Below are 18,382 nucleotides of genomic sequence, written 5' to 3'. Positions count from 1 at the left end.
GTTAAAGATATATGTTGTAGTTTCTAGAGCTATGCTACTATAGTAGCCATTGACCACATATGACTTGAACACTTGGGAGTGTTCTGAACACTTGGCTAGTCTGAATTAAGGTGTGCTGTTAGTATAAAACACACCAGATCTTGAAGACTTAATATGAAGAAAATAATGTAAAATGTCTCAATTTTTATTACAATTCTAATATTTTGGATATTGGTTCAATCAGACTATATTATTAAAGAAAACTTTACCTGTTTCTTTAAAATTACATATGTAGCTTTCACTTTATTTCTATTAGAGTGGTTTGAGAGCAAGGGTTTGCAAACTTTTTCTTTAAAGGACAGATGGCAAATATATTCAGATTTTTAGGGCATGTAGTCTGTTACAATTACTCAGCTCTACCACTATAACATGAAAGTAGCCATCGACAACATGTAAGAGAATATGTAAGTGAGTAAGTATGACTGTGTTGTAATATAACTACAAAAATAGGTGGCTTGCTGAATTTGGCCCATAGGCCATAACTTGCTGAACTAAAGTACCCACTACAACAAAAACAAAAACCAAGAAACTAAAAAAGAACCCAAAGCAGTATAGTTTAAAATTGAAGAGATGAAAGACAAATTCTTCATTACTCTAAAAAGAAGCAGGAAGGAGGTAAAAAGTGACAAAGAATGAAGAGGGCAAAAAGAGATCAAACAGTGATTGTACATTTAACTACAATGATTACATTAAATGGAAACAGACAGATTAAAAGTTTTGTGAGGTTGTAGAAAAAAGCAAGACAAACACTGTTATTTACAAAAGCACTCACAGACACAAAGACATAGAAAATACAAAATAGAGATGCCTGGGTGGCTCAGCAGTTGAGCCGCTGCCTTCATTTAGCTCAGGGCATGATCCCGGGGTCCAGGGATGGAGTCCCACATCATGCTCCCTGTGGGGAGCCTGCTCCTCCCTCTGCCTGTGTCTCTGCCTTTCTCTATCTCTCTCTCTGTCTCAGACATAAATAAAATCTTTTAAAAAAATACAAAACATTAACATAAAAGGATGGAAAAGGATATATCATGTAAACTAATCATAGGAAGGCTGGAATTGTTAAAACCAAATCAGATAAAGTAGAATTCAAGACAAAGAATACTGACAGAAGATGTTTCATGGTGATAAACAGATATTTCACCAGGAAGATGTAACAGTTCTAAATTTGTATGTACCTATTAACAGAGCCATCAAAATCCATGAAGCAAAAACTTACAGAACTAAAGGAAAAATAGGAAAATGTGCAATTACAGTTGAAGACTTAACGTTTCTTTGTCATTACGTGACTCAACAGAAGGACAAAATAAAGTAAAACAGTAAGGATATAGAAGGTTTGAGTAAGACAAAAAATCAACCTAATAACATTTTAAAATAGTAAACGGCAAACTTCAGAGTATTCATTTGTTAGAAGTACACAAGGAACATTCACCACACTAGATGGTCAACTTGGCCATAACACAAGTTTAAAGGATATTAAGAATACAGGATATGTGTCTGATAATAACTGTTAAATTAGAAGTCAGAAACAAAAAGGTACAAAGACAATCTCAAAAATATTTAGGAATTAAAAAGCATACTTCTAAATAATCCACTGGATCAAAGAAGTCAAGGGAAATTAGAAAATATATTTAACTGAACAACAGTGAAACACAACATATCAAAATTTGTGGACTACATCTAAAGCACTGCTTAAAAATTTTGTATAGTTTTATTTTATTTTTTAAAAAGATTTATTTGAGAGAGAGCGAGCATGTGTGCACGCATACAAGATTGGGGGAGGGGCAGAAAGACTCTCCGACTCCTTGCTGAGCACAGAGCCTGACCTGGGGCATGATCCCACTAGGCCAAGATCACACCTGAGCCAAAACCAAGAGTCAGGTGCTTAACCAACTCTGCCACCCAGGTGTTCCACTATATATTTTAGGAAAAAAAAAGGTTTTGTTTTTTTTTTGTTTTTTTTTAAATTTTTATTTATTTATGATAGTCACAGAGAGAGAGGAGAGAGAGAGAGAGAGGCAGAGACACAGGCAGAGGGAAAAGCAGGCTCCATGCACTGGGAGCCCGACGTGGGATTCGATCCCGGGTCTCCAGGATCACGCCCTGGGCCAAAGGCAGGCGCCAAACCGCTGCGCCACCCAGGGATCCCAAAAAAAAGGTTTAAAATTAATTTTAGCTATTACCTTATGAAGCTTGAAAGAAAAGAGTACCCAAAATAAGTATAAGGAAGGAAATGATAAAGAATGGAAATTTGTGAAATAGGAAAAAAAAAATCAACAGTAGATAAATCAGCAAATCTAAAAATCAGTTCTTTGAAAAGATCAATAAAAACAACAGGCATCTAGCTAGACTACCAACAAAAAAAAAGGAAAAAGAAACTGAAAGGTTACCATTATCAAGAATAAAAGTGTGACATCAAAATGGATACTGAAAATGCTAAAAGGAGAATAATATGAACTACATAGTACTGAAAAATGTAACTTAGATGAGATCACAAATTCCTTGAATGACACATATTACCAAAATTGACACAAGAAGAAAAAGAAAAATCTAATGATTTCATCATAGATGTTAAATTCATAATTAAAAATTTTCCTACGATAAAACTCTGGACCCAGATGATTTTCTTGCTAAATTCTATTAAATATTTATGAAAGAGAAATCTTAGTAAAACATTTCCTGAAAATAAACACTTCCAACTGATATAATGACCTAAAAACAAAACCACACAAGGATATGAGGAAAGAAATTATAGATCAGTATCTCTCATCAATATAGATATAAAAAACCCCTTAATGGAATAATAGCAAATTGAATTCAGTATAACAACACATCATGACTAAATGGGGTTTATCCTAGAGACAAAAAGTTGATTTAACATTCAAAAATCAATGTAATTCATTATTCTAGTAAAGGAGAAAAATCATATGATCAGCAGATCCCCCCCAAAACACTTAATATACATTCATGACCTAAATTTTATTTTCTTTCAACAAACTACAATGAAATTTCCTCAGCCAATAAAGAGTATTTAGGAAAAACCTAAAGCTAACATCATGTTTAATGGTTAAGGGATGAGTATTTTCCAGCAAAGAACAGGAACAAAGCAAGGATGCCCACTCTGGATATAGTATTAGAGGTCACTGCAGGTGTAATAAAGCATGAAAAAAGATATGAAGGCATACGTGTTGGAAAGGAGGAAATAAAACTCCACTCACAAACATGATCATGTAGAAAGATCCTAAGAATCTACCAAAAAAAACTACTAGAATTAAAAAGTGTATTTAGAAAGATCCCAAGATACAAGGTCAATATGCAAAAATGATATTTACAATAGAATGTAAAATATTTAGACATAATTTTAATGGAAAATGTATAAGATATCTACACTAAAAACTATAAAACACTGCTGAGACAAGTAAAAGATCTACATAAATGGAGAGAAGTATCAGTTTCATACATCAGAAGACTCAAATGTGTTGCTGGGATCTTCAGTTCCTCTAAACTGATCTTTAGATTTAGCAGAATTGCAATCAAAATTCCATTTGCTTTTTAGTGGAAATTGACAAACTGGTTCTTAAATTTTATGGAAAGGAACAGAACCTAAAATGGTAAAGCATTCTTGAAGAAAATGTTTGAAGGACTTCTACCTATTTCAGAACTTGTTGTAAAGTTGCAGTAATTGATGAAGTGTGGTTTTGGTGTAAGGACAAACAAGAGAAGAGAGCCCAGAAACAGACCATGATTTACACTATTAGCTGACTTGAAAAAGACTCCAACAAAACTAATTAGGAAAAGGAAACTATTTTTAACAAATGGTGCTGAGACAAATGGCTCTTTCATGTAAAAATAATCTCAACCCCTTATACCATACACAAGAATGATCTGAGATGGCTCAGAAACTTGAAATGAAAGCTAAAACTATAAACGTTTTTAAAAAATGCATAGCAAACTGTGACCCTGAGATAGGCAAAGTTTTCTCAGGTTTCTTTACAGAAAAAAAAAAAAAATGATAAACTGAACCTCAAATAAAAATAACAGTTTTTGCTCATTGAAGATAACTAATAAATAAATGGTCAGGCTGCACACTAGACTATATTCACAATACAGATGTACATAGAATTCCTACAACTGAGTGGTAAAGAGACAATCATCCACATAAAATGGATCAAGACATTTCACAAAAGAAGATAATGGGCAGTCAGCACATGAAAAGGTGCTCAAATTATTATCAGGCATGTGATAATTGAAATCAACAGAGATAACGTATGTTGGAATGGTTAAAATTAAAAAGACCAAAACCAAATGTTGGGGAGGATCTAGGATTACTGGTAGGAGTATAGAATGGAAGTATTTGTCAGCTTTTTATAAAGCTGAACATACATCTGCCCTGTGAGCTAGCAGTTCCACTTCTTAGGACAAACAAAACGTAGCCATAGAAGGACTTGTGTCACAATGTTCATAGCAACTATTATTATTCATGGTGGCTAGAGCCAGGGGCAGCCCAGGTGTCGTTTTTGTTGTTGTTTTGTTTTTTTTAAAGATTTTATTTATTAATTAGAGAGAGAGAGAGAGAGGCAGAGACACAGGCAGAGGGAGAAGCAGGCTCCATGCAGGGAGCCTGATGTGGCACTTGATCCAGGGACTCCAGGATTGTGCCTTGAGCCAAAGGCAGATGCTTAACCGCTGAGCCACCACGGTGTCCCGCCAGGTGTTGTTAATACGAGAACGGATATATGAATTATGATGTAGTTCCACAATGGAGTACCACTCAACAAGAAAAAGAACAAATGGCTGATAGATGCAGCAATATGGATGAATTAAAACAAAACAAAACAATGCTGAGTGAAAGAAGCCAGACCCAAGAGTGCATACTGTGTGACTACATGGTTTTGACATTCTAGAAGAGGCCAAACGAGCCTAGTGATGAAAATCAGAATATCAGAACAGTGGTTGCCTGGGAGTAAAGGGACTGACTGAGAAAGGGAACAAAGAGCTTTCTGGAATGATAATATCTGCATGCATGTATCTCAGTGCCACCCCAATTGAAATAAATCAATGTCTTTGCTTAGAATCTTTGCTTAGAACCTGGGCATCAGTTTTTTATCATCCCTCCCTATCTCTATATATAAGTTTTTTTTTTTTTTTCTATATATAAGTAATTCTGGTGGACAGTAAGGGTTGAAAACGAACATTCAAGATCTAAAAATTTTATCACCAAGCAGTATTTGTCTATAATTTTATAAGGTGGGAACTGTAACTGCAAAAGATTCTCATTAGTACTAAAAAAGCCTTCCGTGGATAAACGTATACACTTGCTCATTGGATTAAGAAATGCCCAACTTCTACGCATCTAATTTTTGCCTTGGCTGCCAAAAAGTTCAAAGCCAAATTCAGTGTTCTGTTTGGTGATTAACATCCCAGCTGCCTGATACACCGATCTGGGGGGTGGGGGGAGATAGAAGATGAGGGGCCATTAAAATATCCTATCATATTTTAAACTACCTCAAATCATGTTGGGGAAAATGACAGGTTATCAATCACATAAAATGTTGGTCATTTTGGAAAAAAAAAATTTTCACAAAAGATATATATACATTGTATGCTTCTGCTTCTTGTCAAAAAAAAAAAGGGGGGGGTTAGATCAGGAAAGACTTTTGCTGTTGCCTGGATGAGTCCTCTGCTAAAGGTAAGTCACTACACCCAACCAAATGATCGACTAACGTAAAAAATACATCATTTTAAAATACAACCATATTGACAGGGAAACTCTCCACTTATATTTGATTAGAAGGGTGAGATTGGAGGAAGCCATGTAAGAGTACGGAATATGTGAAGAGTCCCTAATGGATCATAGATGGCATAAAAAATTTAAGTGCACTTCATTACATTCTTAAGGCTAAAGAAAGAAATCAGATCTGTACGCAAATGTGCTCACTGTCATTCTGTTTCTATGATGACTGGTGTCGGCTGCTTTGATTTCATCCACTGGATAAGATATTTTTCTGCCCTTCTCATTTAACCAAACCATACAACCTTGGCCCTCAGGAGAAAATAAAACGTCTTTATTCCCAAAGGGCATATTCTAATGTAACATGAAGGAAAAAAGAAACAACAAAAAGCCTCTCACCTGAGCTGTCTCACTGTTAAACAATCCAGTCAGCGGCTCCTCTTTTTGCACTTTTCTCCCTGTTAAGCAGGACTCAGCACTTCTCTCACTATGGATGTTTTTTTCTATTAACCTATTTTGCATCTGATTGACTTGCTTTGTTGCAGCCTTTCGAGGAACAACCTGTTGATAGAGAGTAATAATGTATAAAGAAAACTTTTGACACTTGTAGAGAAAAATACATTCATGTCCAGATTCTTGAAAATTTTAAACTTGCCAAGCTTTGAAAAAAGGAAGAAATAAAGAGGAAAGCAACAAATGGATGTTATGGAAAGAATATAGGAGTTGGCAAGATCCAGACTCTTTCTCATCAATACTACAAGACCAATTAAAATTAGTGTCACTGTTGTACGCTCTTTAGAAATTATCTCTACAGATAACTTGCTTATTGAAAACGGCATTTTTACAGAAAACTGTCACATTCTAAAACTGCACATGAATTCATTATTAACCTTTGCTGGGAGTGGATCCAGTACATCTTTTTAGTTTAAATTCTTATTAATTAGAGTCTTAGTTTTCTATCATTGAAGTGAGCCTAATTAATGTGAACGTATAAAAGGAGCTTATGATGTTGCTTACTTTTTTAAACAGGTAATTTAACCTTTGAGCGGGTGAGTAACAGTTCATGTCACCTAGTACCTTGTACCAGTATCAGAGGTTAAGTTCTACAACAAGCCTGCTGTCTCTAAGGTTTCTTTTTCACACCACGGTGCTACCCGGGGGATGACTGACTCTTAATAACCTTGAAGTAGACACGGAAATAGAAGGGCAGATCCCACAATAGAGTTGGAAGATTGAAAGCCACAGTGAAGACCCTTATGTGAAGTATTTGCTCAGCAGCTTCATGTTTACAGCAGCTGAAAGTGCCATCACCTTTTCTCATGGGTTAAATAGGGGGCAGAAGATAGGAACAGCACAAGGGGAAATAATGGAGTAGCCTGTGCCAAAACGGAGAATGAATTACATAGGCTGGGCAAGCAGAGCCTTAATTTGTAGTCTCTCAATTTTTAGCTTCTTTTGCCAAATGTGTTCACTCCTTCCCTTTAATATATGCTGGTGTTTTGTGGCTAGGTCTAAGCTGTCACAACACCATTCTTTATTCGCCCCTCCTCCTGGATCCCAGCTTCTCAAAGGATAGCAAAGCCATTGCTTTTCAGTAACCTGACAATTGGAATTGTTCCCTCATCACTCAGGCTTTCTTTATTTTCACCACTCAACTCTCCCAAACTACTGGGAAAATTCATGTGTAACCACCTTCTGAGTCACTCTCCCACTGACGTCGTCTTTGGTGACAAATGCTCATCATACCACTAGTGTGAAGCAAAGGCTTTCCCAAGGCCGTTGTACACAATAAAAGACTGGCTTGCCAATCATTGTAAAACTGTGTTTTATGATATAAAGGATTAGTTGAGATATTAATTGAGGTTTTTAATTCCTCCTGGATGCTAGGCACTTTAGGTATAACAGGTTTTGGCCTGGGAGCCTCTGATGTACAAACAAAATTTGATCTAATATATTCAGTCCTCTGAGAGGCTTTCTGGAAGAGCTGATGCCTACTGGATCTGCTGTCAGTTGGCCGGATGGTTAGATTATGCTGCCATAAGCACTTCTAGCTAATAAACAAAATGATATCCAGTTTATGAAAAAACTCCTATTTCTAGGGAAACTTTTAAATGGTAAGAGTGAAATGGGATGATTAAGTTTTACCTCTGTTCAATTGTGAACAGAGGTAAAACTTTCCTCAAAGACATAAAAGTAGTACAGGAAACAGGGCATCTCACATAATCAAATAAAATGATATTGCCCAAATATGTGTCATTTTCAAGAAAGTGGCTATTCAAATAAGGTACCTTTTATTTAATTTTCCATTGGCACTTCACAGTGTTCTAAGAAATCAGGAATACGCTGGTCTCCCAAAATTCAGGAAGTCAAAAACGTGCTCAGAGCTGATAATTTATATTCTCCTTTTCTCACACAATATAAATATGAAGACAAGTTTAATAGAAGTACTTTGAGAATTAAAGCTAGAAAGAATTTTATGAATTTTTAAGTTCAATACAAAGTTTACTATAACCAATAATGATATATTCACCCCTGGATTTGCTGTGGGAATCTCAGATTTAGAGTAAATGAAAGGACAAAGTTTTACTTGTCTGAAATGTAGGACAGCTGTTCTACAGCTACTCCTCTGCCCCGGTAGAGCACTTAGGAAGGATGGGTGGCTCATTACGCCCACGTGTCTGTGCTATTACAATATGGATGCAGGCATCCTAACAAACAGGGAGATAAAAGGATCCACTACTGTCTCCTGAAGAAACAGCTTATTCAAGGGTTGAATGGGCCCTTCCATAATCATGGTTTTCTAACTTGGCTTTAGCATTCTCATCCGGGAATTCGAGAGCTTTAGCTCACCTCAATAAGCATTTTTACTGAAATATGGTTTCCTTCAGTGAATTTTGGACATTAAATCCCAGTGGAAGGCATAAATAGACTGTGGTAGCCCTGATGATAGATTCTTCTAATTTGACAGTGTTACCTCAGGAGCCATCAGAGCTACTAAGGAGTGATTTCAGCCATACAGACCATCATTTTGATTGAGGCAAATGCCCCAAAAGATTTGCTTTTCAGGAAAAAAATATCAATGTCTCCCCTGTCTTGACAAAAATTCATTTCCAATTTAACTCCAGTAACAGCATTCGAGGACTTGTGCAAGGCAGCGGCTCAGTTTACAAGGAACAGTTTATGATGCCTACTAAAACCCAGTATTGGAAAAATACCTCATTTTTCTTTTGCAAAAAGATGCTGTAAGTTTGCCAAGATTCTTTTGGTGATATGCTATTTTCTAATACCTAACCAAACGTATTTTTGTTAGGAATGCTAAATTTAAAACGCACAACCACTTACACTGAGGGAAAGAACATTAAAAAAAAAATCCTAACTTTTCTTGGAATACTGACTGAATGATAAAAATATTTTATTTATCTAACTGTGTATGTTTTCTGGTCTACTGACTCCTTTTTAATTATCTTTGTCCAAAAAGTGTAAGTCCAGAATTCATTCAATATTCTGTTAAATAACTAGAGTAAACCATGTATGAAGTAACAGGAAATGTTTTTTAGTTACTAAAAAGGGATTCTATGACTAAAAAGAGAAATCTGGAGCTATGTGATTGATATTCATTCTGGACCGAAAATGATTTTTGTCACGGAAGCAATCAGCTGCGCTATCCTGTACTTGTAACATTCAGGGGAAGGGACTACAGGACAGTTTATATTGTCATATTTTGCTTTTTAAACATTTCCAAGCTTGGTTTTTGCAACATTACAAAATCTGTAAACTTTAAAAATAAAAATTGAGATACTCTGGGTTTAGCCACATGGTGAACCCATTTTTATATTATGACTATTAAATATATTTGCACACTTTAACTATTACAGAAATAAAGGCATTATTCAATAAAAATTCATCTGCTGTGGAAATATCTCCAAATCACCTTACTGTCTATGACCACTGGAGCTGGTCATATTATTAGAAATTAACTAAGGTCTTAAGAATGCACATTATTCTTAGTGTTTTCTTTTTACTCATAATCAAAGTGCTCTAATAAAAAGGGAAGAACAAAATATTTTTGACTGAGGCTCACTGGAACAAATGTTTTATGTTCTATTCTCTGCATATAAAAATGGTTTCACAACAAACATCCTTCTGAAAATTCTGGTGGATAATAATTAGAATTTTACATCAGAGGATATAACTATCAGTTTTTAAAATGGCTTCTTTTATATTTCAATTAAGTTTATGAAACTGAAAAACTACAAAAAAGGAAAAAAAATCTACTTAAATTAGCATAGATTAAGTGGTGACCATTATTGCAAGGGAAATACTATGTTAAGGAAATGGCTCTTTGTTTTGTTGCAAAAGTGATAAAAACACAAAAGTCAATAAAACTGTTAAAATAAGTCTCAGTAATTACCAAGATCAAAATCCACTGGCTTTTTATTAAACATGAACTTTTGTTCTGCCTTCTGCAATACGTAAATAGTGCTGACAATTGGTTTGTGAGGCATTTGCTACAATAAAATGTAATTGTATCATGAGAGAAAGGTGACAATCAGGAGATCATGAAAAAATTACATATTCTCACTGGTAGTTAATTAGCCATGCAAAACCTCCTCAAACAGATATTCTCTTCTATTAGGAATGATTACTATGCAGGCCTACAGATGTCAATACCACAGTCATTCAAATACTTCTTTCCCTACTAATTGAAGGTTGTAAAGCTCTGGTGCCAAGGTTTTGCTTCCAAAGAGCTAATTTATGACTAGAAGGATATTTTATGTCTTCAGTTGCAGCAGCTACAAAATTCAGCAAATCAGAACCATCTGTGCACTGATACTTGACTCACCATTCATCTCGCAGCCTATCAGTCACATCAGTTTGCATCCTGCATTCTTGGCTCATGCACACTTGCGATGATCCAAAGTTCATAAGAAATATTAAAAACGAATGGCATCCTGACCCTCTACCTTATTGTACACGCATCAGGAAGAAGCGCCCCCGCCCCCATCTTGTGTGTATGGACAGCATCAAGGAAGGCCTGGGCATCTGGCTGTCCGTCCAGTGAGGGCCCTCACAGCAGTCTCGAGTCTCCCCCGCCCTCTACGAAATGCTATGTGAGTCCTAATACTTGTGTGTTGTTTCAAGTTCAGTTTTTTTAAGTTGATGTATGTGAGTCAGTTGGAAGATTACAGAGTAAAGGAGAGAAGGTGTAACTTAAAAAAATGTTTTCCGAAAGGTTATTTTTGTAGACTGAAATATCAGTACAAACAAGTCCTCTGGTTATAAATCTAAGAATATCATTGTGATTGCCACCAAATTATGGCCAAACCGGTAAGCAAAAACAGAGGGCAGTGACTAAGGAAGTCTGAAGAGAAGCAGCAAATAAAAGTTCTCAGGAGTAAAGTCAGATTAGCCTTTAACCTGACCCCGGTCATAACTCTGTGACATCAGTCACTGCCTTATTTCTTTAATAGAACACTAAATAGGCCATGGATCCTACTATTTTTCTTTAAGAGACAACAGGTCAAAAGAACTTTCAACAAAATTTCTTGGAGCTGAGGAGAAATAGGAATTGCATATAATAACCAAGAAACTGGGTTGTCAGATTCCTTTTGAGACCTCAAACAACTTCATTTGGTAGAAAAGCTTCACAGAGGGTAAATCATAGGATCCCAGGGACCAAATTACTTACTTTTTGATTGTTTGGAGTATGCACATTTACACTCTCTCCTCTGGTATAAAAGTCCAGTGGTCCTAAAGGTATCCCACCTGGGTTCAGAATTTTCTTGAGCATTTCATAGTCTGGCTTTTCATCATATGCTAAATTATGAGCACATGTCAAATATTGGGCTATTTCACCTGTGAAGTGTTAAATTTTTTTTACAAGTTATAATTGGCAAGAATTGTCAAGGCTCCAATATCATCAAAACCTCTTTTCTCTTACACGTGCACACAACACACATCCTGAAGAAGCTAAGAACGAACCCTTTGATGAAAAGCATTTTTCAAATGATATTGAAAAATGACTGAAATAGTCACCCCAGAGATTTGACAAGATGGGAGAAACTGGTTATTTTTTTTTTTTTACATATCTTTGTTTGTATGTTTATTTTTTACTAATCTTATCAAAGGACACAAATTTTTAAAGTTATAGTTAATGATTTTGATTTATGGAGTGCAATTACTAAGAACTACACAAATAATGTAATAGACCAGATACCTTCATACTTTTTTTATGTTAAAGTTTTAAAAATTCAGTTAAAAACAAGTGTAACTTATTATAAACCTCCTTACTTTGACAGAAAAAAAAAAATCACTGCAAACTTTAATTCAGGCTTTGATTTTAAGATTATAACAGTACATTTAGAAATGACCTTGAATTCTAGGTTTTTAGCCATGACTAATTTGGTCATTTGGCTCCCTCGAGTCCTCCATACCTGGCATTCACTGCATTGTCTTCCTGATTTAGAGCAGAAGGATGAGATGTTGCTACTTTTTTTTTTTCATTTTAATGTAATCTCTTCCATAGAACTATATAGTAATCCCCTCCAAAAAAATGAACTAGAAACCTTTTAAATACAAATAGAATTAGTAACAAACATCACTCCTTAAACAGATGTGGTTAGCATTTTTGTTTCAGGTGGAGTTTCAATCTAAAATCAAGACATAAGTAAATAATACCATATACTGCTTAAAATCCAGGATGTTTTCCTTTGTTTGGAGAGGTGTTTAGATACTCCAAAAACTAGTTTTTACAGGCTTTTTCCCTTCAAAAACGTATTACTCACGCAGACATAAGTACCTCTTACTTTCTCACTAAGTTGCTATATCCCCGTGGCGGGGAAAATCTGGGAAGCTTTGTGGGTTGGCAGGAGTGACTTCCTAATCCTTCCCTTCCCCCTCCAGGCCCACCTCCATTCAAGAGGGAACTTGCAGACACTGGCTTTCACTCCCTAAAGGGGGAAGAAATTCCAGAAGGAACAGTCACCATCCCTTCCCCCTATGGAAAGTCCCCTTCCCCCTATGGAAAGTCAAGGTGACCATTTTATACCCTATTATCCGCAGCTATGTTCTAGGAACATAAGGCTACTGCGGCTAAAATGAGAACTCTTGGCTCCAGGGTTTTTTATTTTTGGTTTCTTTTTTTTTTTTTTTTTCTTTTAGATACTGTGGCAATTATGCAACCTACTTTTTTCCTTCTCTAATGTTGTAAAATTTATCACATTCTGTTATCTAACATTCAATCAACCAGATCTCTATTAACTAGCAAATGGCATGGCTTCATCACATTTGTAACTCCTGTTTCCTGATGCCCAGTGCGGGCATCCGATTCCTGAAGGGATGATCAAAAAGAATAAAGATTAAGTTACATTCACTACCATCTTCATGTAAATATTCTGTTGTTCTTTGGCTCTTTCGGGATTGGTAAACCAAGTTTGGTATATATTATTACAGTTCTGTTAACCAAAATATCCCAAATGGAGAAGAGAGCTTAATGTGATGGGAAAATTTTCACAGGTTATGGTTTGAAGACAAAGGAAGATTCCTGGAACCCCACCAACTGCCAGCAGCTGTGCTGCAAAGTCTTCGTGGGTCTGGGGCGTGGAAAAATGAGGTATCCGGGAGGTTGGAAAGAGAGAAAAAGAAAAGCCACCTCTTATAAATTCATTATTATCAACCTGAAGCTTAGACTATTGTGATGTATTACCGCTCTAAATGCTAGCCTTCCAAGATCTGGATTTATTATTTTAAGTATACTTTTTAATTTACTAGCATATCTCTGGAGCTATAAAACAAAATGCTTTGAGTAGTATGAAATTATGATATTCTTGAATCATCTGCTTTTAAGCTAATGAAGTATTAAATATCATTACTATCATTTCAGGAGATAGAAACTTTTGCAACTATTATTATTACACTGAGCTGGACGCGTGTATTGGAAACTTGTTGGTGGTTTTATTTCATAAATTGCCTTAGTGACAAACCTTTTATAAATCGGATTAATTGTCATGCTTGCAGTATTCACTCCTAAGTACAGCCAACTAAGAGATCTTTGGTTAATATTAAAGTTTCAATGTTTTGTGCTTTAGAAATAGAAATCTGCACTTTATAAAATAATAGGATGGGCTCAAATAAATGGTTTGTACTGAAAACAGAGAACCTGGCACTCTTGTCATTTCTTGTTATCACTCGGATCTCATCTCCAGTAGTAGGAGTATCACAGAATATACACAGGCCCACAAGCATTTAACTTGTGCAACCCAGGGCAGCAGGGCTTTCTTTTCTAATACTGAACCGAACAGTCACCTTTTGTGCCTGAGGGGCAGAAAAGGTAAGGGAGATACGCAGAGAAAACTTTCTTTGACATCTCCTATCTCTTTCTCTTGCTGTCCTCTTGAGTAAAACATAAGCTGTATGACTTGGTCAAAATGCCAATAAGCCTATTAGCCAAAAAGGCAGACTGGCATTTTGACCAAGTTACTCAGTGCAGTTACAGAAACGGAGAGCTTTCATCCTTCAACCCATCCACCCTGAAGGAGAATACTCCCGGGTTTGTGCCCTCCGTCAGAAGAGGGACTCCAGAAAGTGGGAGGCAGGAGGCTCACACTGGGGCGGCCTTAGGACTTGGGGAATGGAGGTGGAAAAGCAGAACTGCTTTGTTCCTCTTTCGTTTCTCATGGAAATGAACATTTTGGTTTCTTGTCAAAGATGGGCTATAAATAGAAGTTTAAGATAATTTAACTCTCCATTTAAACTCTCAGATGGAAACTGATGCTATTTGACCTCATCTAGAGGGTCGGCGTACACATTCACTTTCGTAAGTCAGCTAAAAGCCAACTTTGAGATTGCCCAATAGAGAGAGAGAACAAGATTCATTCTGCTTATCTGTCTCTGAGAAAAAGCGAGCCTGACAGCACAAGCCAGCTCTTTTCTGTAAGACAATCGAACTCATTTATTAAATTGGTGAACAATGTGCCATGCATGCATATGCAAACGACAGGCACTTGGGTAATTGTGAATTGACTTACTATTTTTACTGATAATACCGTCAATTAAAGAATTGCAAGAAGATCCATACTAACTTGAAAGAGAAAAACCACTTAATGAAACATACCTTCAAATCCCAAGGTTATATGCCTTCACCAATCCAAAAGTATTTTTTTTTTTTTTGCTTTTTTTTGCTGGCTGTTTAGTCAGAGTGCAACCCAGGTCTAAACAGCACTCAAGTGTTGAATGATTTGGTTTTTCAAATTATCGATTGAAAGTAGTCTTCCCCTAGATCGACTTTATCTCCTTTCAACTATGTACAGGTGGACAACATCAGAACGTCAACTCTGAAAGTACTAGATATAACTGACTACTAAACCTGTGTATGATTCCTCCCTTCCGGTAAAAAAAATAAATAAATAAAAATAAAAAAAAATTGCAGTCAGCAAAGCCTAGAACATGGCCTCAGTGTTTTCTTGCAGCCTTCTTGGGTTCTAATGTCAGAGAGGATCTAAACGTTCTCTCCTCTAGTAACCCGGTGCACAGCACTTTCTCCTGCCCGTGGGGATGGGAGCGGGTAGATTAAGCAGAAGCTGTGAAACAAGAGTGACAAATGTGCAGATGTGATGACCTGTAAATCATACAGGAGAAGGTGGTGGAAGTTATCATTTGACTTACGGCAGCAGCTTCCGGAAGGAGCCCATTTAAGCACTGACTCAGGGAGCTCATCCAACAGACTAAAATAAAATAGAGTGATACACAATGAAATCTGTTTACCATCCTGTGATTCACTGTTTTGATTAGAAAACAAAATTCAAACTCTGTGTTGGCGGGTCACCCATATTATGCCTTTCAATATTTTTTTTCACCCACCTGTAAGGGGCAAGAGGGTAAGTGGAGGTGGGCGAGATCCCTCAATTCTCAATGACCAATTTTCTACCAATCACCTAGAAACTAAATGTAAATTTACAGTGTAAATGCTTTAATTCATAGTCCGTGCTTGTAGAAACGCAGAAGCAGGGACATTATCATGATTTTTTTTTCTTAAAAACAAGAAAAAATATGTGAGAAAATTGTATCAGGATTTTTCAGGAGATGTTTCCCTCCGGTGCTCACCCTCGGGGAGGGGCAAATTATTTCCCTATTTATGTGCACTGTTCTCCTTTGGGCAGTGCTTTATGCTATCCTGTGATTAAATAGGTTTACAAGAAATATCCACATAGCAAAACAAACAAGAAAAGGCATTATTCTAACCCCTTCCGGTGTTTTACTGAACAAGTACAATTCTTTGAAGTGGCTTCAGCCACCAATATATAAAAATGCAACTAAGGTTATTGATATGAATGTTTGATTGGCAAACTCGGGCAGAGGCAGAGTTGCAACAGTAAATGCACGGCTCTAAGGGCACCCTACGTCAGGAAAACAAAGGGCACGGGGCGGATACGGTCTCATGGTTGTACAGGCAAGCACGCCCTTGAAGGACACTCAGCGCATGCCTTCTTAGCGGGCCGAATGAATTATGATCATATAATACTTACCATCGGAGTTTACAAATGTCTATAGGTTACCTTAATTATAAACTTCATCAGGTATTATTAGCTTTACTGGTTTATAGGTTTAGGTTAGTACTCAAATCAAAAAGAAGATACACATAAGGGTCCCCAAAATGTAAATGGAGGTCATGCTTACTGGCATTAGATTTCATTATTTTGCACGACACCGTATCCTATTTGAATGGACCCACGTAGGCACGGTCTTAGGACATCTACAATGAGAGCATCCATCTAGGTCTATTGATTAAAGACTGGATCAGATCATAGGAGTCAGTCTTATCAAAAGAAGAAATACGTAGCGTCTTCAGAATTAAAACGCGAATCTTTTAAATATAGCACATTATGCAAATGAGGTGAACCGAGGTGAAAAACCGGGTATCAAGATTGTTTACATATGCCCGTTACTGTGCTTTGCCCGTGACCCGTATATTGAAAAATGTCGGTTAATACAGACCATTAATCACCGCCGTAAATAACTGATCAGGCAAGTCTAATACTGACTTCTAGAAACGTGTTGGTTCGGGCACGGGGCCGGGCTCGCGCTCCCAGGCCGGGGGGGCCTCGCGAACCGCCGGTGCCTGCCGGCCGCGCCCGCGGGCGAGGGGAGCTCGCGAGGGGCCTGCGGGGCGAGCCTGGCTCCCGGGCCCCGCGGCCTCTGCCCCTCGCCGCGACTCCCCTGACCTGCGGGCGCAGCGCCCCGGGGTGCCTCCGGGCGGCCGGGCCGGGCTGTTCTGCGCCGCGCACGGCGGCCTTCCTCGGGCCTCGGCGGGGAGGAGTCGGGACGCGCTGCCCCGCGGGTGACCCGGGCCTCGGGCGGGCCGACTCCGGGTGAGAAGGCGGACGCGGCACCCGAGGCGCCCTCTGCGCTGCAGGCCCGGGCCTTGGTGGACACCCTCCGTGTGCGTCCCCGAGCCTTGCTGGTTCCTCCCTCGGGAACAGGACACGCTCCGTGGCACACGCAGCGCCGGGGGACGGGAGAGGGCTGCTCCCGCGGGCCCGGGCTGCCCCGGCTCTGGAACCTTCCCCAGTGGCGGTGCACGCGGCGGGGCGGGGCGGGGCGGTCTGGCCCCCATTGCAGGCCGAGCCCCCGCGGGCCCCCCCCCCCCCCGGGCCCCGCGACCCCCCGCGACCCCCGGCCCGAGGGCGCGCACCTGGTCTTGGCGGCCTGCACGGCGGCCGGGTCCCGCGCCTCCCAGGGCAGGCGGCCGGCGCAGCAGCGCAGCAGGCAGTAGGCCAGGGTCTCCAGGTCACTCCGGCGGGACGGCGCTGCGGGAGGAAGCGGCGGGAGACACGTGAGGCCGGGCCCGCGCCCAGCGCCCTGACGCAACCCGAACGGGCCGCAGGGGCAGAGGCGTCGTGTTTGCGCAGCTGCACGGAAGCCTCAAGGCCGGGCCCGGGCCGCCGCCGGGAGAAGGGTCGGCTCCCGCGGCCTCCCGCGGCCTGGCCTGTCACGGGAACCTGAGCTCCACGGCCCCTGACACGATCCAGACAACCCACAACCCGGCACCGACACTTTCTCAAAGAGCCGAGCAGTAAAACAAAGAAATAAATGTCTGCGGCTAAATTGCTGCCATATGTGGCAGGAGGCCCCGGGGGCGCCCGGCCACGCCGAGACCCTGCGGGCGCAGGGGACGCGGCAGCCGCAGGCCCGGCCTGCTCCGCTCGCCCAGCAGCTCCGGCAGCCGGAAGAATATGACAAAACTGCCATCTAGTGTGCAGGACTAAAAAACAGGCCCTGCTGAAGATTTCTCGATTAAAGGAGAGAAAACATCAACTGTCGGAGGCATGAGGTTCAAGGCCTACAGATACTAGGGAGAGAAGCAGCCTGAGCCGAGTCTGGGCCAACGGGCCCGGACAGGACACCTGACACCTGACACCTGACGGCGCGGCGGTGGTGTGCGGGGCAGCCGGCCAGAGGCTTCCCGGGTTTAAAGCAGGATGGCTTTTCATCAAAAAAAATAAAAAAAATAAAAAAAAAAACCATACAGGGGAGCATTTTTAGGCCACCGTAAATATAACTTCTATCAAACTACTCGGTGCTACAGACTAATTGTATCGTGATTTTTTGCGTTTTTTAAAG

The 18,382-nt window shown here is 39.3% G+C and overlaps 2 protein-coding genes across 7 annotated transcripts in view; one reads left to right on the top strand and one right to left on the bottom strand.

Annotated features, from left to right (window-relative positions):
- FANCL (FA complementation group L) overlaps positions 1-15,173 on the top strand; it is a 112,410-nt gene extending 97,237 nt beyond the window's left edge. For 2 of the 3 annotated variants that reach the window (XM_072768445.1, XM_072768443.1), the window contains 2 exons: positions 10,748-10,875; positions 12,668-15,173. In XM_072768445.1, coding sequence (XP_072624546.1) covers positions 10,748-10,875; positions 12,668-12,845 — 306 coding nt within the window. In that variant the 3' untranslated portion in view covers positions 12,846-15,173. The remainder of the gene's footprint in view (positions 1-10,747; positions 10,876-12,667) is intronic. The other variant, XM_072768444.1, reaches the window with a different exon arrangement.
- Positions 1-18,382, bottom strand: part of VRK2 (VRK serine/threonine kinase 2) — a 215,714-nt gene that overhangs the window by 8,810 nt on the left and 188,522 nt on the right. For 3 of the 4 annotated variants that reach the window (XM_072768449.1, XM_072768448.1, XM_072768451.1), the window contains 4 exons: positions 17,454-17,568; positions 15,428-15,486; positions 11,454-11,620; positions 6,164-6,325 (listed from right to left, as the gene is read on the bottom strand). In XM_072768449.1, the coding sequence (XP_072624550.1) occupies positions 6,164-6,325; positions 11,454-11,620; positions 15,428-15,486; positions 17,454-17,568 (503 nt within the window). The remainder of the gene's footprint in view (positions 1-6,163; positions 6,326-11,453; positions 11,621-15,427; positions 15,487-17,453; positions 17,569-18,382) is intronic. The other variant, XM_072768452.1, reaches the window with a different exon arrangement.

This window comes from Canis lupus, chromosome 11 (genome assembly GCF_048164855.1).
Source record: "Canis lupus baileyi chromosome 11, mCanLup2.hap1, whole genome shotgun sequence".
NCBI lineage: Eukaryota > Metazoa > Chordata > Mammalia > Carnivora > Canidae > Canis > Canis lupus.
Note: the sequence above shows the minus strand (reverse complement) of the source record. Positions and strands in the feature narration are given on the sequence as shown.